The sequence below is a fragment of the Papio anubis genome, chromosome 7 (genome assembly GCF_008728515.1).
Source record: "Papio anubis isolate 15944 chromosome 7, Panubis1.0, whole genome shotgun sequence".
Taxonomy (NCBI): Eukaryota; Metazoa; Chordata; class Mammalia; order Primates; family Cercopithecidae; genus Papio; species Papio anubis.
Genome location: NC_044982.1, coordinates 12,909,861 through 12,929,323, shown reverse-complemented (window position 1 = coordinate 12,929,323; position 19,463 = coordinate 12,909,861). Strand labels below are relative to the sequence as shown.

Below are 19,463 nucleotides of genomic sequence, written 5' to 3'. Positions count from 1 at the left end.
GCCACTGCACTCCAGCCTGGGCAACAGAGCGAGACTCCATCTCAAAAAAAAAAAAAAAAAAACTGAATAGACCCATCTTTAGACTGAATTCTCCAGCTGCGTAGGGTCATGAGTCACAATGTCAGAGCAAAGTTAGAGGCAACTGCACTAAGAAAACCCCACTGTTTGTTACCCCTATCACTAGATGAGCTAATGGGTGTAACCATGCACACAACTGTCAGCAGTTGATAGTAAGCACTTCATAAGTATTAGCTGTTATTATTATTTCTCTTTACCTGTTTTGAGATGGATTTTCTAGACATTTGTAATCTCAAGGACACCTCATTTAACTATGAAACTTGGGGCATTGTCGTGTGAGGAGACACACAGTAATTACAGCAGGTTCACATTTCTGACTCAGATAAAAGAAGGATGCACACATTTGGGGAACAGGGCTTTCAACCTGACTGAGAGGTTACACTTAGCTGCTTTGAGGATGTTCATGCTAAGAAAATGCTATTTGTTAGATAGGACATTAGAAGATAAAGGATATATTTCATGGATATGAAGAAAGCTCAAATTCAATAACAAACTGTAGTCCTAGCATGCACAACTTATAAGAGAGGGTTGAATTAAACTCCACATGAACGTATTAACGTTTCCAATCTGTGCTAACAGTGCCAGGTGCTTTAGGCTGCAGGTGTTAGACAGAGCTCTTGTCCTCAGGTACTTTGGGCTTAGTTGCTGTGACAGTTACTGTGGACTCATTGACTAAGTGAGTCAAGATAGATAGGGTGTGATTAAATGCTGTAATGAGTGGAATGAGAGAGAGCTAAGTGCTAGAGAAGATTAGCATAGAAAACATTTCTTAAAGAAAGTTTATAAGGAGGGGGTAGGACAAGAACTGGATTCTGCAAATTCTTGGCATTTGAGGAAAGGAAAGAGAATGAATCTTAATGGGGCTAAAATTTAATCCTTTTTTAAAAATGAAAAAATGCTGACTTCAAGTTGAAGACAAACAGGAAAGCATTATAAATTCCTCAACCCCAAAAGAGTGTGGCTTCCTTATCCTCCCTCCCTCCAGTTTTTTTGGTAGTGTCCTTAGGAGTCATATAGACAGAGATTGTATAAAGGTAAGCATGACCATTGCATCTTGAGACTTCAAAATAGCCCATGTGCCAAGTAAGGGATGGATATGGGGATATGGAGAGATAAGAAAAGAGGAATTACTTCATTAAGTTTGACCTAGTCATAGTAATTGCAGAATAAATGTTGTGTCAGCTATCAGCAATACTTGGGGAGTTGAGAGTTTTTATTAATACCAGGTCACAATTTCTACTGTCAATACTTCTTAGTTTCAGAACGGATAGAATTATTGTTCCGATCTGCTATCATCTCTTTGAAACAGATGATCTAAGTTGTCATAGCTACATAGAGGGTTTTGTTTCAGTTTTTTTGTTTGTTTGTTTGTTTTAACATAAGTGAGAACAGTATGTGTTCAAACATTGCCAACTGTTAGGATGGAAACACACGAGCTTTGAAGAAAAGCAAGGGAAAACCAGTAACAGATACATTTTTCCATATTTACATACACATATATTTAAATCTCTACCTCCTTTGTGTAGACTAGCAAGAGACAGGGAGTACATTTAGTGCAAGCTGCCACAGTTCTTAGCAACCTAAGCCTAATCACCAAAGCTACCAAGAAAACAGATTCAACTGTCAGCTAATTCAGGGCTTCCTGGCATGTCTCACTTCATCACAAAGAACAGATGAGGTCATGTGGTTTTACAAACACGTTGTTTATTTGTGCTAATTATGACCACAGGGACCATTCCCAGCAATTCCAAGAGTTTGTAAGCTCAGCATAACTCTTTCATGGATCACCCAAGCTTTTCCATATGATGTCATACTTTGCTGTCTGCTTGGATCCCTCTTAAATGATCCCTTTCTGTAGGTACAGCCTTTAAAATCTCATTTGCTGCACCATTAATTACTGTTTAGTTTACTTGCCAATGTTTATCTATTTGTTGTAGTGACATTAGCATGAGAGGGTCTGTAAACAACACAACTGGGAATGGTGTCTGGTGTTAGTGGTTGCTGGACCCCCTATTCCTCTCTAAGTGGGGTCTGGCTCAGCTCACTCTTACACTTGTAGTCCTAATCAAGTAAATAAATTTGCAACATTCTCCTTATCTGTTTCTTCAGTATCTTACTGATCCAGACATGTTCTTCTAAACCCATCAGTGTAGTCCATTCTCTTTCTATACGATAACATATAGAATATTTCCACACATACAGAACCATATAATTATACTTTTCTGGAAATTACATGCTCCATATCGTTTACTTAACCAATACGTCTCTCTTCTCAGTGTAACATTTCCTTTCTCCTCATTTCAACTCAACAGCTGACAGATATTCCTCATATCTATTTTACTATCTTATGGAGGCTTTTACTGTTTATGGTTTGTTTATAGTTAGGTTTCCGAGGTTATATACAAAGAAATGAATTTTGAGTTGAGTTAATATGGAGAGGGACTGGGTCACATGTTGTTGTGATAACTGTTTGACCTGGCTGCAGGCGCCATTTTGTAGAAAACCAACTTTAACTGCAAGTGTTTCCGTGAAAATGTCTAACTTGATGTAGCAGGTCTCAAGGACTAGGTCAGGTTTAACTCTAGAGACTGACCACTGAGTGGGCCCTCTGTCTGTCAAGGGAATTGTCAACATTATACATGTCTCCCCATCTAAACTGAAAACACAACAGGTCCTCCCACAATATTAATGCATTTCATCATGGAAACCTAAGATGTTTGTGTGACTCTCTTTACTTTATTTCCTAGATTGGCATCCAGTACTACCTTTTCTAATCAAGCAGAAAGGTAAGGTCCTAACGTGAGCCCAGATCTCACTTTCTTTTCTCCTCTGTGCATGTTCATCCCGTTTCTAAAACACCAGTGTAGGGCTGGGTGCAGTGGCTCGCATCTGTAATCCCAGCACTTTGGGAGGCCAGGGTGGGAGGATCACTCGAGCCCAGGAGTTCAAGACCAGCCTGGGCAACATAGCAAGACCCTGTCTCAATAAAAAATAAAAATAAAAAAATTCCAGCTTGTGCACCATGGAAGAAATATTGTTAGGCTCCAGTTGTAGCTCTAGAGAGCACTAGTTATTCATTCTCTGTTCATGCCTTCATTCATTCGTTCATTCACTGACTCACTCATTTTAGCCAACGAATACTTTTAAGCCCACACTGTGCTAGACACTTAGGTCTTCACTGGGGGCAAAACTGACATGATTCCTGCCCTCATGGGGCTTATAGTCTATTCATGAAGCCAATGTGAATAAAATATTTGCACAAATTTATAATTGTAAACTGTGCTAAGTGCTATGAAGAAAAAGTACAGAGAGACTTATACTAACAGTAATTCATTCAACAAGTATCTATGGAATGACTACTAGTTATTGAGGTTATAGTAACTATAACAAAACATCAAATCCTGGCTCTCAGGGAATTTACATTCTAGTTGAGGAGGGAGAAAATAAACAAATTAACCAACAGGAAAACTGATTATGTAATTTAATATCATTTAGTGCTAAATGCTACGAAAATGAATCAAGCAAGTCTGGGAGATAGAGAGTGCCCGGAGCTGGTATTTTAGATATAATGGTCAAGGACAGCCTTTTTGAGGAGGTAATATTTAAACAAAACCGGAATAAAGTGAGAGAGTGATCCATGCAGTAATTTATAGACATAACATTCCAGGCAGAGGGAATAGTAAATACGAAGTCTCTAAGTCAGGAAAATGCCTCATATATTTGGAGAACAGACTAATGTGGCTGGAGCAGGTTGAGTATGAAAAAGAGTGGGAAGAGATGAGAGGGAAGAGGCAGTGGGAGCCAGGCCAAGTAGAGCCCTGCAGGTCATTTTAAGGATGCAGCAGGGAGCCATTGGAGTGAGGAGCGATGTGCTTTAACCTGCTGTTTTAGTCCACTTTCACGCTGCTGATAATGACATACCTGAGACTGGATACTTTATAAAAGAAAGAGGTTTAATTGATTCACAGTTCCACATGGCTGGGGAGGCCTCACAATCATGGTAGAAGATGAAGGAAGAGCAAAGGGACGTCTTACTTGGCAGCCAGCAAAGAGAGAGCTTGTGCAGGGGAACTCCTATTTATAAAACCATCAGATCTTGTGAGACTTATTCAGTACCACAAGAACAGTATGGGGAAAACCACCCCTATGTTTCAGTTATCTCCCACTGGGCCCCTCTCACAACATGTGGGAAGTATGGCAGCTACAATTCAAGATGAGATTTGGGTGGGGACACAGGCAAACCATATCACCTGCTTTGAAGGATCACTGCCTAGTTACTAATCAAGGGGCATGAAGTTTTAGTCAAGCCAGATGAATGAGCTCTGAAGATCTGCTGCTGTACAGCATTGCATCTACAGTCAACAGTAATGTATTGTACACAAACATTTTTTAAGAGGATAATTCTCATGCTAAGTGTTCTTACACAATAAAATAAATCTTTTTAAGGAAAAAAATTTTAAGGATCCCTCTGGCTTCTCTGTTGAAAATGGGTTATGGTGGGGGGCTAAAAATGGAAGCAGGGAACCACTTTGGAGACCATGTTAGTGGTGCAGATGGGAGGTTAGTGGTTTGGTCTAAAGTGTTGAGAGGCAGTCACATTAAGGATATATTTAGGAAATATTTTGAAAGTAGAACCAACAGAATTTGCTGATGGATTGGATGTTGGGTGTGAGAGAAAGAGAGGAGGCAAGAATGACTCTCAAGTTTTGGTCTAAACAACTGGGTGAGCAGGTGTGGCATTTGCTGAGATGAGCAAACCTGGATGAGAGCTGATGGTGTGAGTGGGTGTAACAGGTGGTCCCAGTCTGGTCTTGGTAGTGGTAGAGAAGGGGAGAAAGAGGGCAGGGCTCCCTCAAGAAGTGATGTTTAAACCAAGATCTGAAAAAATGAGTTTAACCTAATTATGCACATAGTTATGGAAAGAGCATGGTAAAAAACGGTGTGTAGGAGGAACTATGAAAAAGCCAGTATAACCACAGCACCGAGATGCAAACGCTTGCTGAGTTTGACTTACCAGATTGTGCATGACTTATAAACCACATTAAATATTTTGGACTTCCTTGTAGCAGCAGTGGGAAGCCAGTGAAGGATTTGTAAGCAACAAGGTGTGTGTGTGCATGCATGCATGTGTGTGTGTGTGTGTGTGTTCGCGCATGTGTGTGTGTAGCATGTAGAAAGGCTACTTTGACTGCAGTGGGGAGAAAGAACCAGAAGAGGGCAGGAATGGATGCTGTGTGTGACTTTTGTCACATTGATCTCTCTGCCTTAGTTTCCTCATCTGTAAAAGAGAGATACTAATATATGCCTTCTTGTGCCTCAGGGGTATTTTCTGTGGACCCAAATGATAGAGTGTATATGAGAGCATAAGTGTAGCAAGTCCTACAAACATAAGATGATATTATTGTTGACATTGCATTTCTATAACTTATGGCTTTAGGGATGTTTGCTTTTCTTTCTAATGCTCTATTCGATGAATGACTTATTTAAAAACTTTTTTCTTAACTTATTTAATGAAAGATTTTAAACGTACTGCAAAGTTGAAAGAATTATACAGTGAACACTCGTATACCTATCACCTAGATTTTAAAACAAATATTTTATTTTCTTTATCATGCATCCAACCATCTATCTATCCATCAATTCATTTTTTGTGTATGTATTTCAGAGTAAATTTCAGGTATTAGAATGTAGTTTCCCCTACATACTTCAGCAAAGTTAGCATTAACTCAAGTTCAATTTTTGTATATGGTTGTTTCTTTTTTCCTCCGGCTTTATTGAGGTATACTTGAGAAATAAAAATTATATATATTTAAGATATAAATGTGATCTTTTGATAGATGTGTACATTGTGAAATGATTACCACAATCAAGCTAATTAACATATTCATCACCTCACGTAGTTATCTTTTTATTTTTTGGTGAGAACATTTGAAATCTACTCTCTCAGCAAATTTCAAGTATACAATACATTGTTGTTAACTATACTCATCATATTGTACATTGACCATGGTGGTTTCTTTTGTAAAATTTACATACAAGGAAGTACACAAATCTTAAGTGTTTATTTCTTGAGTTTTGTCAAATGCATATGACTGTGTAACCGAAACCCCTGTTAATGGGATTACTATTATTGCCAGAAAGTTCTCTCATGCACGTTTCCAGCTAATCTCTACCCCTACAGGGGCAAACACTGTTGTGATATTTTTCTACTTGGGTTGATTTTGCCCATTCTAGACTTCAAATCAATGGAATCCCACTGTATGTGCTCTTTTGTGTCCAACTTCTTTTACTCGGCATGATGTTTTTGAGATTTATCCATATTGCTGCTTTTTTATCAGGAGTTTCTTTTTCAAGGCTGAATTGTATCCCATAATTTGCTTTTTAATTTTCTTATTGCAGTACTTCTAGGTTGTTTCAGTTTGGGGCTATAAAATATAGAGCTATTATGAACATTCTTATAAAAGCCCATTTTAAAACAAGTGTTTTTATTTCTCCTGGGTAAAATACCTAGGGATGATATTGTTGGATTACAGGATAGGTATATGTTTAATTTTATCAGAAACTCCTGGAATTTCTCTTGAAGTGGTTATGCCATTTTATATTACCATCATCAATGTATTCTGGTTGTTTCATATTCTTGCCCAACTTTGGCATTGTTGGTCTTTTTAATTTTAGTCATTTTGGTAGATGTGTAATGGGTATTTCATTATAGTTTTAACTTGCATTTCTCTATGACATTTTGTTAAGTGCTCATTGACCCATTGTGTATATTCTTTTGAGATGTGTCTGGTCAAATCTTTTGAATATTTTAATTGGGTTGTTGTCTTTTTATTGCTGAGTTGTAAGACTTTATATATCCTGAATACTAGTCCTTTGTTAAGTACGTTTTGAGAATATTTTCACCCAGTCTGGGGCATGCCTATTTCTTTTCTTAGTGGTATCTTTTGCTGATAAGTTTTTAATTTGGATGATTTCTAATGCATTAAAACAAAACATTACAATTATTGCTTCTTGTTATTTGTCTAAGAAACCTTTGTCTACTTCCAAGTCATGCAGATATTCTCTAATGTTTTCTTCTAAAAGCTTTATGGTTTTCATATGTATATTTGGCATTTATAAAACCCATCTCAAGGCCAGGCGCGGTAGCTCACGCCTGAAATCGCAGCACTTTGGTAGGCCAAGATGGGCGGATCACGAGGTCAGGAAATCGAGACCATCCTGGCTAACACGTTGAAACCCCATCTCTACTAAATATATAAATAATTAGCTGGGTGTGGTGGCAGGCGCCTGTAGTCCCAGCAACTCAGGAGGCTGAGGCAGGAGAATGACTCAAACCCGGGAGGCGGAGGTTGCAGTGAGAGAAGATTGTGCCACTGTACTCTAGCCTGGGCGACAGAGTGAGACTCCGTCTCAAAAAAAAAAAAAAAAAAAAAAAAAGAAAAGAAAAAAACTTCTCAAATTTATTTTTATGTATGGTATGATATGAGGCAGCGGTAGGAGTTCATTTTTATCCATGTGGATAATCAGTTTTTCAACACAGTTAAAAAAGATATTCTCTTTTCTTATTGGATCACTGTGGTGCCTGTTAAGCTGAGAAACCATAGAAGAGTGGGTCTATTTCTGGGCTGTCTATTCTGTTCCACTGATCTATATATTAATTCTTAAGCTTGCACCACACTGTCTTGATTATAGTAGCTTCATAGTAAGTAGTACATCTTAAAGTCAGGTACCGTGAGTCCTCCAAATTTAGTTATCTTTTTCAAGATTGGTTTGGATCTCTAGATTCTTTACATTTTCATAAAGATTTTGGTATAAGCTTGTTATTTTTATCAAAAAAGCCTCCCGGGGTTGTATTGAAAGAACAAATCAATTTGGGGATAACTGACAGCATGAAAATATTGAATCTTCCAATTCATGAACATGGTATGTATCTCAGTTTCATGAGATCTTTAATTTCTCTCAGCAGTGTTTTTTAGTTTTCAGTGTAGAGGTTTTGCCATTTTTGTTAATTTACTTTCAAGAATTTTATGTTTTTTATACTAATGTAAATGGAATTTTAAAAAATTTCAACTTTTTGCTGCTGATATCTAAACAATTGATATTTGCATATTCACATTGTATTCTAGCTAAACTCACTTATTAGTTCTAGTAGTCGCTTTGTAGATTTCTTAGGATTTGATTTTGTGTAGAAAAATCATCTATAAATAGCAAGAGTTTTATTACTTCCTTTCTGATCTTTATGCCTTTTGTTTCTTTTTGTTGCCTTATTGCAATGGCTAGGACTGCCAATGCAATCATAGAGATGGGAGAGTGGGCACCCTTGTCCTGTTTCCTCTCTTACAGGGAAAGTATTCAATATTTACTATTAATCACAGTAGCTATAGGTTTTTTATAGATGCCCTTTAGCAAATTGAGGTTTTTTCCAGTTTAAGGGTTTTTGTTGTTGTTGCTGTTGCTGTTGTTGAGACAGGGTCTTGCTCTATCACCCAGGTTGGAGTTCTGTGGCACCATCTTGGCAGTCTCAACCTCCCTGGCTCAAGTGATCCTCCCACCTAAGCCTCCTGAGTAGGTGGGTCTACAGGTGTGTGCCACCACACCCAGCTAGTTTTTTGTATTTTTTTGTAGAAATGGGGGGGTTTTGCCCTGTTTCCCAGGCTGGTCTCCAACTCTTAGGCTCACGCAGTCTTCCTGCTTTGGCCTCCCAAAGTGCTGTGATTACAGGCGATAGCCACTGCGCCTGGCCCAGTCTGAGTTTTTGGTATGATGTGTGTTGACTTTTGTGAGATGTATTTTCTGCATCTATTGAGATTAAAGTTTTTTGTCCTTTATTTCTTAGTATATTGAATTGTACTGACTGATTTTTGAGTATTAAACTATTGTTACACTCTTGGGATAAACCCTACTTGGTCATGACCCTACTTGGTCTTTTAATCTATAGCTGAATTCAATGGCCATGATGACTATGGGTGTGTCTGTCCTCTTCCCATTTCTTTTCTGTTTCCTTCTTTTTTAAAATTTATTTTGATAGTGGCTTTATTGATTTTAGTTTTAGGGCTATGCTGGCTGCATCAAACAAATTGGAAAGGGTTCTCTCCTTCTCTATTTTCTGAAGTTATTTTAAGTTCGGTATTATTTTTTCCTGAAGAATGTTTTTGACCTAAAACTTTGAACCAGCATTTCAGGGTAGATGTGGCATAATGAGGTAATAATTGGCATAATTAGGTAAGCAGTACTTCTTACTCTTTATCTATTTATGTTCTTTGATTTTTTCTTTCTTCCTTCTGATAACTTATCCCCTAACTGCTTCAAGAAGCATCCCTTCTGGTACCTTGGTCTAAGGGGCAGGGCCTCATAAATTTGGCCCTACTTTTGATGTACAGAGGTGCACATGAAGGGTGAAGGGCAAACTGCACCTGTCAAAGTCCAGCCTTTTTACGGATGCCCAAAGAAAACTTCCCAGATCTCCTAATGAGAATGAACATCTCCCTCACTGCACGCATATATGTATATGAATTTTTTTTCCTCAGAGCAAGTCTCTCTTAGCCAGTGACACTTTCCTGGGAGGATTTTCCTGGTAATCCTCATCCAGAGCTCTAGTCTTGACTGTCATTCTGTGAGCATGTGACCTTTGTATGTGACCTCTTCTCTCAGGACCTCATAACCTTCCTGAGTCCATTGTGGGACCTGGAATATGTCTGAGACTATGCTGGCATTTCATGGTTCTCTCTTTCTAAAAACTTCTTGTTAACAGGGATTAGGTTTGAGTAGAATATTTCATTTCACTGATGAACGTGACAGTGAGCTATCCCATAAGAGGCATGGTGTGCAAATGATTGAACTCTAAGTAAATACCTGAACACATGCTCACTGGCCCATGACTTCGTGTCTTTTCTCCCCTGTTCAACTCCAGCATGATGGTTCCTGGCAATGCGGCGGGGGTGGCCAAGCAGTTCCTGCGCTGCATCTTCCATCAGTTGGCCCCCAACGGCATCTTCCCACAGCTGTTCCAAAGCACCATCAAAGGTAATTCATCCACTGAGAATCCAGACACCACAAATTTGCCTCATCCCAGACATCCAAACACTAAATCTGATTGTTGACTTTCCAGATGGGACTTTTTTACGGACCTTAGCCTCGTCTCTGATGGACTTCAACGAGCTGAGCTCTATCGCAGCTCTCAGTCAGCTCCTAGAGGTGGGTTTCCTTTAGTAATACCCTAAGCCCCAGCCGAAACTCTAAGCCCCAGCACAACTGTGGGTGTTTCTTTGAGTCACACCGTAGGGTACTGCTGAGGAAGGATTTCAATGTTATTTAATTTAAAAATGAAATCTAAAATTTTTAAATTAAAAATTTATATTAAATTTAAAGCTAAGGGCTGAGTGCAGTGCCTCATGCCTATTATCCCAACACTTTGGGAGGCTGAGGCAGGAGGATTGCTTGAGGCCAGGAGTTCAGGACCAGCCTGTGCAACATAGCAAGACCCCCATCTCTACAAAATAAAAATAAAAAAATTAACTGGCATGGTGGCACATGCCTGCAGTCCCAGCTACTCAGGAGATGGAGGGGAAGGATCACTTGAACTCAGGAGTTGGGGGCTGCAGTGAGCTGTGATGGCTACACGATGCTCCAAGTTGGGCAACAGAGCGAGACCCCCAACTCAAAAGAAAAATAATAGAAAATGCTAAAATTTAAATAATTTAAATTTTAAAAATTAACATAATTTAAATTTTAAAAAGTTAATTAAGAAGTAGAATCACATAGAAAAGTATCAGTTGGACATTGCTGCTTTGCGTGGATTTACTCTTCATTGAAAACTTCTCCATACCCTCAGCCTAAGTCATGACCTTGCCTCCACAGAACAACCCGGTTTTCCAAGGGCAGAGTGGTGGGTGGAGCTATGGGTGTTGGATCAAGAGACTTGGGTTCGAGTCTCAGCGCCACTGCAGGTCAGCTTTCGGGGTTTGCTTATGGGAGATGCTCATTGCTAGAAAAAAAGCTGCAGCTCCTGTAATTCTACGCTCAGTCTTTGTGCTGGGGATTATTTCCAGTGAGCATCATTCATTGCTTTCTTAGCACCGAACCACACCAGTTGTAGACCCTTGGAAGCTGTTTCCTATTTCTTGCTCACATTTCACCTCTCACCAATTTTCCCCCTTAAGTTTGTCTGAACGATTTTTCTCGGTATCCCTCCAGTCTATCACAGGGATTGGCCTATGTAGTAGGCACTGAACACGTTTATAGCCTGAGGATGTGACTTTTAAACTGACCTTCACCAAACAGCGCTGTGCATTCCCGTGCTCTTTCAGCAGTTGATTGCCTATGCTTTTGTGTTTTTAGGGTCTAAATAACAAAAAGAATTTACCAGCAGGGGGTGCTATGATACGCTGTTTGGAAAACATTGCAACCTTCATGGAAGCTTTGCCTATGGATTCTCCTAGTAGCCTGTGGACCACAATCAGCAACCAGTTTCAGACATTTTTTGCCAAGCTGCCTTGCGTTTTACCTCTGAAGGTAAGCTGAGCCGAAGATTTCATTGTCAATTAATTTCTTACCATTTTCAGACCATTTGTTTACAAGCAGCAGAGTCTTGGGTGATTTAATGTATGGCAAAGGACAATGAGGAAACTCCGTCAGCCACGGAGTGAGGAGGCTTCTTTGGGTTGTTCTGTGTTCTCTTAGAGAATGACAGGAATGTGGAGCGAGCATTTTGCTCACTGATTATGAATATGCATGTTTCCAGTTGATTTGGAAAAAAAAAAAAAAAAAAAAAAAGCCAGGAAGACATGAGTAGATTGTGTTTATCTGGCAGTTTTTCTCTGGTAGATATTAAATAAGTAAATAAATAGTTTTGTCCAAAAGCAGCCCAGACTTATAATGTAAAGTTTCCATTTTAGAGAATGATCTAAAGGGAAGTGATTGCTGTGTTTGTGAATGATGATATTTCTGCTTGACTGTTACACCCTACACCATACCATCTCCCAAGAATATACACACAATTACCTACCTGGAAATCTGGTGGCCCAAGGATCATTGACAACTTGAGCTCAGTAAATGCAAATAAGAAGCCAATACTGTTAAAGCTGGAAGAAATCTATAAAGATCATCCTTTCTAATGCCCCTGTTTTCTAAATGAATTCTGCAAATTCAGAGAGGCGGTGTAGCTTCTGGAAACAATACAGTGGTGGCAATGTGGGGATTAGAACTGAGTTTTCTGACTTATAGTCCAGTGCTCATTTCACTAACAGATTCTTCTTGCCCTTCTACAGCAGGGGGGAGTTGAAGACATTCATGTCTCTAGAGTAGGGGGCAGGGTGATGGCTGGCAGTGGTGTTGCTGGCTTTGAACCTGACCTGCACCATGAGGTTTTTTGTGCTTTCTCTATGCAGATTACAGAAGCATTTAACTGGCAACAAAATGAATCAGGCAGGGCATAGTGGCTCATGCCTGTAATCCCAACACTTTGAGAGGCAGAGGTAGGAGGATTGCTTGAACCCAGGAGTTTGAGACCAGTCTGGGGAGCATGGCAAGACTTCGTCTCTATGAAAGATTTTTTAAAAAACATAGGCTAGGCAATATAGTGCAACTCTGTCTCTTAAAGAAAATTAGCTGGGCACGGTGGCATACACCTGTAGTCCCAGCTACTTGGGAGGCTGAAGTGGGCTCATTGTTTGAGCCCAGGAGGTTGAGGCTACAGTGAGCCATGATTGCACCACTGCACTCTAGCCTGGACGACAGAGAGAGACTCTGTCTCAAAAATAAATAAACAAATAGAAAATATTTTAAAAATTAGCCAGGTGTGATGGCATGTATCTGTTGTCCCAGCTACTTGGGAGGCTGAGGCAGGAAGATTGCTTGAGCCCGGGAAGTCGAGGTTGTAATGAGCCATGTTTGTGCCACGGCACTCCAGCCTGGGCAACAGAGTGAGATCTTGTCTCAAAAATATAAAATAAAATAAAAATAAAGTGCATTTCCCGTAGACAGAAAAACAAAAGGATCAGGTTACATATTAGTAGCTCTACTTCTGAAATGAGTATTATGTATACATAAGATACTTGACAAAGATCAGCCACCTGTGATAATACATTTTTCCAAATAGGCAGATACTACTAATAGGTCTGCAAGGGATAATGCAGGGACCCTTAACTCAGCGTGTGCTGCTCTGAGTTTGGAGTTACTGTGAGAAGCAGGAGTACAAAGGAGGGATCTTTACCACCTCTTCTATGATCCTTGTTTGCCCACAGATCTGGAATAGCTGAATAAATCCAAGCAAGAAGGGTTAGTACTTTGAAACTGTGTATGTGTATAGCTACTGTACATCAACACACAGGAAACTGAGTGCACAAATTTTAAGCACATGGAGCCTCCTAGGACCCGAGAACCAATCAGGGCTTCACTGCTAAAGAGCCGCACACACTCAGAGAAGGGATGGGATGAGGTATGGCAATTTTTTTTTTTTTTTTTGAGACGGAGTCTCCCTCTGTCGCCCAGACCGGATTGCAGTGGTGCAATCTCGGCTCACTGCAAGCTCTGCCTCCCAGGTTCATGCCGTTCTCCTGCCTCAGCCTCCCAAGTAGCTGGGACTACAGGTGCCTGCCACCACGCCCAGCTACTTTTTTTGTATTTTTAGTAGAGATGGGGTTTCACCATGTTAGCCAGGATGGTCTCCATCTCCTGACCTCATGAACCGCCCTCCTCAGCCTCCCAAAGGGCTGGGATTACAGGCATGAGCCACCACTCCCAGCTGAGGTATGGCAAATTAAATGCCTATGTGCCGATGTGACTGTCAGAAGATTTAACTTGAGCACAGAAGAGTGGCAAGTGTTGCCAGCTGTAAACAAGTGGCATGCCTAATTCGTGACAATCAGCCTGCCCATAGGAACCCTGCCTACAGGGTTAATAAGGGAGAAAAGATAATAAGGAGAATTGAGGCCCTTAGGAACTGGAATGTGCCAGTCCTTCTACGAGGTCAGCGGCTACTCACGCCTGCCAATTGTTGTTCTGTGGGAGCGCAGGCCTCAGGTTGTCTGTCTTCCCTTTTATTCCCAAGATGACATTTTCTGGTTTTTAAATCACTATGGGGGTCTGATAAGCAGCCAGTTTTCAGCCTCTGGTTTAAAGTAATGTAAATGTCACACCAACTCCGATGAGTGTCAAGCAGATTAAATAGAACCAGTGGTTCCCTTCGAAGGCACTTGTGAAATACTTTCAGAATCTGTGTAAGAATTTCCCCAGCTAGGGCAGATCTGGGCACTGCCCCTGATCATCTTCTACCTTTGTTTTTAATCTCTGGGGAAAATAATAAACCACTGAAACCTTCTATAGTTTGTTTTCATCAGTTCATAGAAGCAGATCTCAAACGTCAGTGTGCATCAGTGTCCCTGAAGGACTTGCTAAAACACAACTTACTGGGCCTGATTTGGGAGTTTCTGATTCAGTAGGAGTGGGGCTTGAGGATTTGCATTCTGGCACATTTCTAGCTGCTGGTTCCAGGATTCCACTTGGAAAACTCCTGGCTTATTTTGTACTGTCTTGAAGAAGTTAATGTATGTACACAGCTGCAGAAATTTAACTACAGCCTGCTATTGTGATCTGTTTACCATATCATTGTTTATTCTTGCTGTAATGTTTCCCCCCATCCTAGTAAACTCAATTTAAAAAGTACATTTTGATGTGGAATCTTGTCAATGTAAAACTCGAATGGATAGGTAAGGTATGATTTTCTCTTGTAGAAGTTTTACTGCATTTTCTCAGGTTTTTGTCTTGTTTCTTCAGAGCAGAGAAAGGGAAGATGAAACTGGTTCTTATGTGGATTCATGGTTTTCTAAAATAGATCTAAGTAGGTTTTTTCCCCCCCTAAAATGGCCTTTCACATATTGGTGTATCTCTTTAGAGTTAGATACATTTAATATCTACCAACAAATTTCTGTTCATTGTCCATCCATCCATTCATCCATCCGTCCATCCATTCATCCGTCCATCCTTCCACCCATCTCCCTATTCACCTGTCTATCTCGTTAATTTTTAGGGCTATATCTTTGAAAAATAGTTTAGGAGCTGTGTTTAGTTATTTAATTGTTTAGCATTGTATAATTGTTTAATTAAAATTGTTTTAACCTGAGAATGCTTTTTCTTTCAAAAAGGATATTATGGCATGGGAAACTGTAGAGAGGCAGTCATATTTCAGATTTTTCCTTCTGCTAAAATAAATGTTTTCAGGACATATTTGAAGCAAAAGGTATATTAAGGTGGAAACTGATTTTTACTTTTTTCATATTTATTCACAGTGTTCTTTAGATTCCAGTTTGAGAATTATGATTTGCCTCTTGAAGATCCCTTCTACCAATGCTACAAGGGTATGTATGCTTCAGAAAAACATAACCAATTGGTTAGTCAGTTATTTTTTAACCTTATGAGATAAGCTTGTAGCAATACTGAAGACACAGTTATCGCACACCAAATGCTTCCCTTTCAGCCTCCTCCTCTCTCTTCACGCTAGGTCAGTGCCTTGTATAAAGAGCTCTATCTAATACATCACAATGTCATGGTTTGTAATTGGTCCTGCTAGCCCTGTGCCATGGCCCCAATCCATCCCCCATACTACTAACTAGGCGATCCTTCTAAACAGGATCTTATTGTGTTGGTTCCTTGCTTTAAAATCTCTGATAACTTCTCATTTCTTTCAGGATGATGTCCAGATTCCTTAATGTGGTATCTAAGATGTTATTTCATAACTCTCCAGCCCACCTTTCCAATTTAATCTTTGGCTCCATGTCTCTTTCATCCATTCCTCCTGTGCACTTTCAGAATCAGCGTTATCATCATCATCATCGAAACAACAACCACTGTTTGTTATCCTATGGCAGACATTGTGCTTAATGCTTCAGATATATAATCTTATTTAATTTCGTATTTCCTTGCCTTTGCTTAGGCCATTTCCTTTGCCTGAAATGCTTTATGCCCTTGTTGGTGTGATGAACTCCTTCTCATTCTTCAAGGTCTCATTTAATGAAAATACATGTTCATATTATCTGTAGCAACTTTCTCCTGTATCAGCTCCCACAGTATTTGATAGAGCTCTCTATAGTAGCAGGTACATTGCCCTGAAGTGGTCCCAATGAGACCACAAGCTTCAAGAAGTTCTGCACCGTGTCTCATTCACCTTTTTATTCCAAGCAATATTTTCTGGCTGCATTCGATGCCATGGTACCATAGTTTGTATTGCTATAGCTTGTAATTACTCTTTAATATACCAACAATGTACGTATTCTGCAACTATTTAAGTTGACTGTGCTTTCATAGACTCATGATTTATGCTAGAAAGTAACAAAGAGATCACTGGGTTCAATCCGCTCATTTACAGATGAGGAAACAGGTTCAGAGAGATGAAGTGTCTTGGCCAGGATCACATAGCTGGTTAGTAGAAGATTTGAGACTTGAATATAGGTCCTTTGGGTCTGTATTGCCCCATCACTGTGCTGCTGTTCTAGATATAAGAGAAAGTTTCCTTATAGGCTTGAATTCAGGCTTCTCTTTTTGACCAATAAGGATACATTATGTGCAACATGAGACATTCCCATTCCATTCATCTATCGTCAATGTTTCAAGACAATAATGTACATATATATATATATATGTACACACATACACACACATCTATATATATATATATTTTTTGAGACAGAGTCTCACTCTGTCGCCCATGCTGGAGTGCAGTGATGCCAACTTGGCTCACTGCAGCCTCTGGCTCCCACGTTCAAGCAATTCTCCCTGCCTCAGCCTTCCAAGTAGCTGGGACTACAGGCATGTGTAATTTTTGTAAAATTAGCCTGGCTAATTTTTGTATTTTTAGTAGAGATGGGGTTTCATCATGTTGGCCAGGTTGGTCTTGAACTCCTGACCTCAAGTGATCCACCCACCTCGGCCTCCCAAAGTGCTGGGATTACAGGCATGAGCCACTGCACCCAACCTCAAGGCAACAGCATTTATATGGAGCAAAGAATAATGAATCATTAGTACTATTTCTGTGAGTTTCTTTAAGATTTTCTATATGGAAAGCACCACATGATTTCTGTGGGGAATACAAATAAGTAAAAAACAGAATTCCTATCTTTAGGTCAACTAACACAGAGTGCATTCATTTTTGTATCAATAAGAAAAAAGAACCTCAAATATGCTTATATCCTTTGATTTAGTCATTTTTTTCTGGGAATCTATTCAAGGAAGAAAATGCAAATGCTAATTTCATGTAAAATATTTTTATTGGGGTGTTATTTATAGAATTGGTGATTATGAAGAATTAAATGGCACTGGGAATTTCTGATGTTATATTAAGTTAATAAAAAACAAAATACAAGCCATCCCATTACTGGGGATATACCCAAAGGATGATAAGTCATGCTGCTATAAAGACACATGCACACGTATGTTTATTGTGGCACTATTCACAATAGCAAAGACTTGGAATCAACCCAAATGTCCATCAGTGACAGACTGGATTAAGAAAATGTGGCACATTTCCACCATGGAATACTATGCAGCCATAAAAAAGGATGAGTTAGTGTCCTTTGTAGGGACATAGATGCAGCTGGAAACCATCATTCTCAGCAAACTCTTGCAAGAACAGAAAACCAAATACCACATGTTCTCACTCATAGGTGGGAATTGAACAATGAGATCACTTGGACACAGGAAGGGGAGCACCACATACCAGGTCCTATTGTGGGGAGGGGGGAGGGGGGAGGGATAGCATTAGGAGATATACCTAATGTAAATGACGAGTTAATGGGTGCAGCACACCAACATGGCACATGTATACATATGTAACAAACCTGCACGTTGTGCACATGTACCCTAGAACTTAAAGTATAATTTTAAAAAATACAAGATTTTATATGTGTAATATTTCCACTATGTTCAAAATGTAATCATGAGGTGGTGGGATTATGGATGACTTTTACTTCCTCATGTGTCCTTTCCTACATATCTTGAGTTTGACATTGAACATATATTACTTTTGAAAACCAGACAGCAAGCACTATAGAGATTGAGAAGTAGTGGAAATCATGGCATGCAAGTGTTTTGGAATCCAGTTAAAATCCTATCTTCTCTGCAGAGCAATTCTACCTGTGGAAAATTGCCCTGGAACTTGGCTTTGAATTCCACCTGATACCTTCATGACCTTAGGCAAATTACTTGTCTACTTAACTGCCTAAGCTGCAGAATAGGAATGGATACTAAAGCTTCAGAAGGTTAATAATGAAGACCATAGCTAACAATGATGGAGAGCTTACTGGTGCCAAGTGCTTTACATATATTATCTCTTTTAATTCTCATAACTTGCACCCTAATGAGGTGGAAGCCATTATTATTCCCCTTTTACAGAGGAGAAAACCAAGTTCCAGAGAGATTAAATCACTTATTCAAGGTCACAGTGAGCTAGAGTGTGAAAACCCTTGTGTCAGAATTTAGTGCTTGTGTCATTACCTATATTGTAACACACTGTCTCCCAGGATAGTTATGAAAAATTTGAATAAGATAAACTATATGAAATCATCCATCTAACTCAGTCTGACACTCAGTAGGTACTCAACAAATGTTTCTAAATAACTTAAGAAAGCATATGGAACTAAAACTGATCCTTTATGGGTAAGATTCAGGGGGAGAAACCGAAACAGACTATGCCTTCCTGATAAACATTGGCAGGAGGCTGGGTTGTGATGAATTTTATATAAGCTATAGTACTTTGGTACTTACACGCAAGGGTGGTTTGCGCTACTTAACCCAGAAGACAGGCTTCCGGATCTGAATATGATGAACTCATAAACACTTAAATGTGCCGAAAATAAAGTGGAAGATCCAACTGCCAACCCCATACTCTTGATTGCTTAGGGTGGACATGAAGACAGGGTTGAAGTTAGGAAGGTTTGTAAATGATACCACATGGAAAAATGAATGTCTTTTTGAGCAGTGAAATGATTTGATCCTGCTCTTTGAGCCCTTGACTGAAGGTACAGTTCTGTTTTTATTAGACCAACGGGGTTGCTACAGGAGCCATCTGGCAATAGATTTTTCAATTTAAAAAACAGTGATTCCATTAGTTAAAGTATCATAAGATTTTAATACTTTTTAAAATGAAATAATCAGCAATTGACTTTATTTGGCCCCAATCTCATTGCAGAGTTTGTTGGAACCGTTTTCAAAACTGCTCAGCTTTGTAATTCAGAATGCCGTCTTCACTCTGGCCTACCTGGTGGAGCTGTGTGGCTTATGTTACCGAGCTTTCACTAAGGTAAGCAAGCTTCCATATGCGTGTTCCTCTGAAACTGAAAACTGGAAGAAATCTATTCTTTTGAATCAGTGTCAAGTCCCTTTTAGGTCAGTTGCTT

The 19,463-nt window shown here is 39.5% G+C and overlaps 1 protein-coding gene across 19 annotated transcripts in view; it reads left to right on the top strand.

Annotated features, from left to right (window-relative positions):
- The window catches only part of UNC79 (unc-79 homolog, NALCN channel complex subunit), a 278,788-nt gene that overhangs the window by 213,406 nt on the left and 45,919 nt on the right, over positions 1-19,463 (top strand). For all 19 annotated transcript variants that reach the window (XM_021941512.2, XM_021941507.2, XM_021941497.2 and 16 more), the window contains 6 exons: positions 2,826-2,864; positions 9,989-10,101; positions 10,187-10,272; positions 11,416-11,589; positions 15,363-15,431; positions 19,256-19,366. In XM_021941512.2, the coding sequence (XP_021797204.2) occupies positions 2,826-2,864; positions 9,989-10,101; positions 10,187-10,272; positions 11,416-11,589; positions 15,363-15,431; positions 19,256-19,366 (592 nt within the window). The remainder of the gene's footprint in view (positions 1-2,825; positions 2,865-9,988; positions 10,102-10,186; positions 10,273-11,415; positions 11,590-15,362; positions 15,432-19,255; positions 19,367-19,463) is intronic.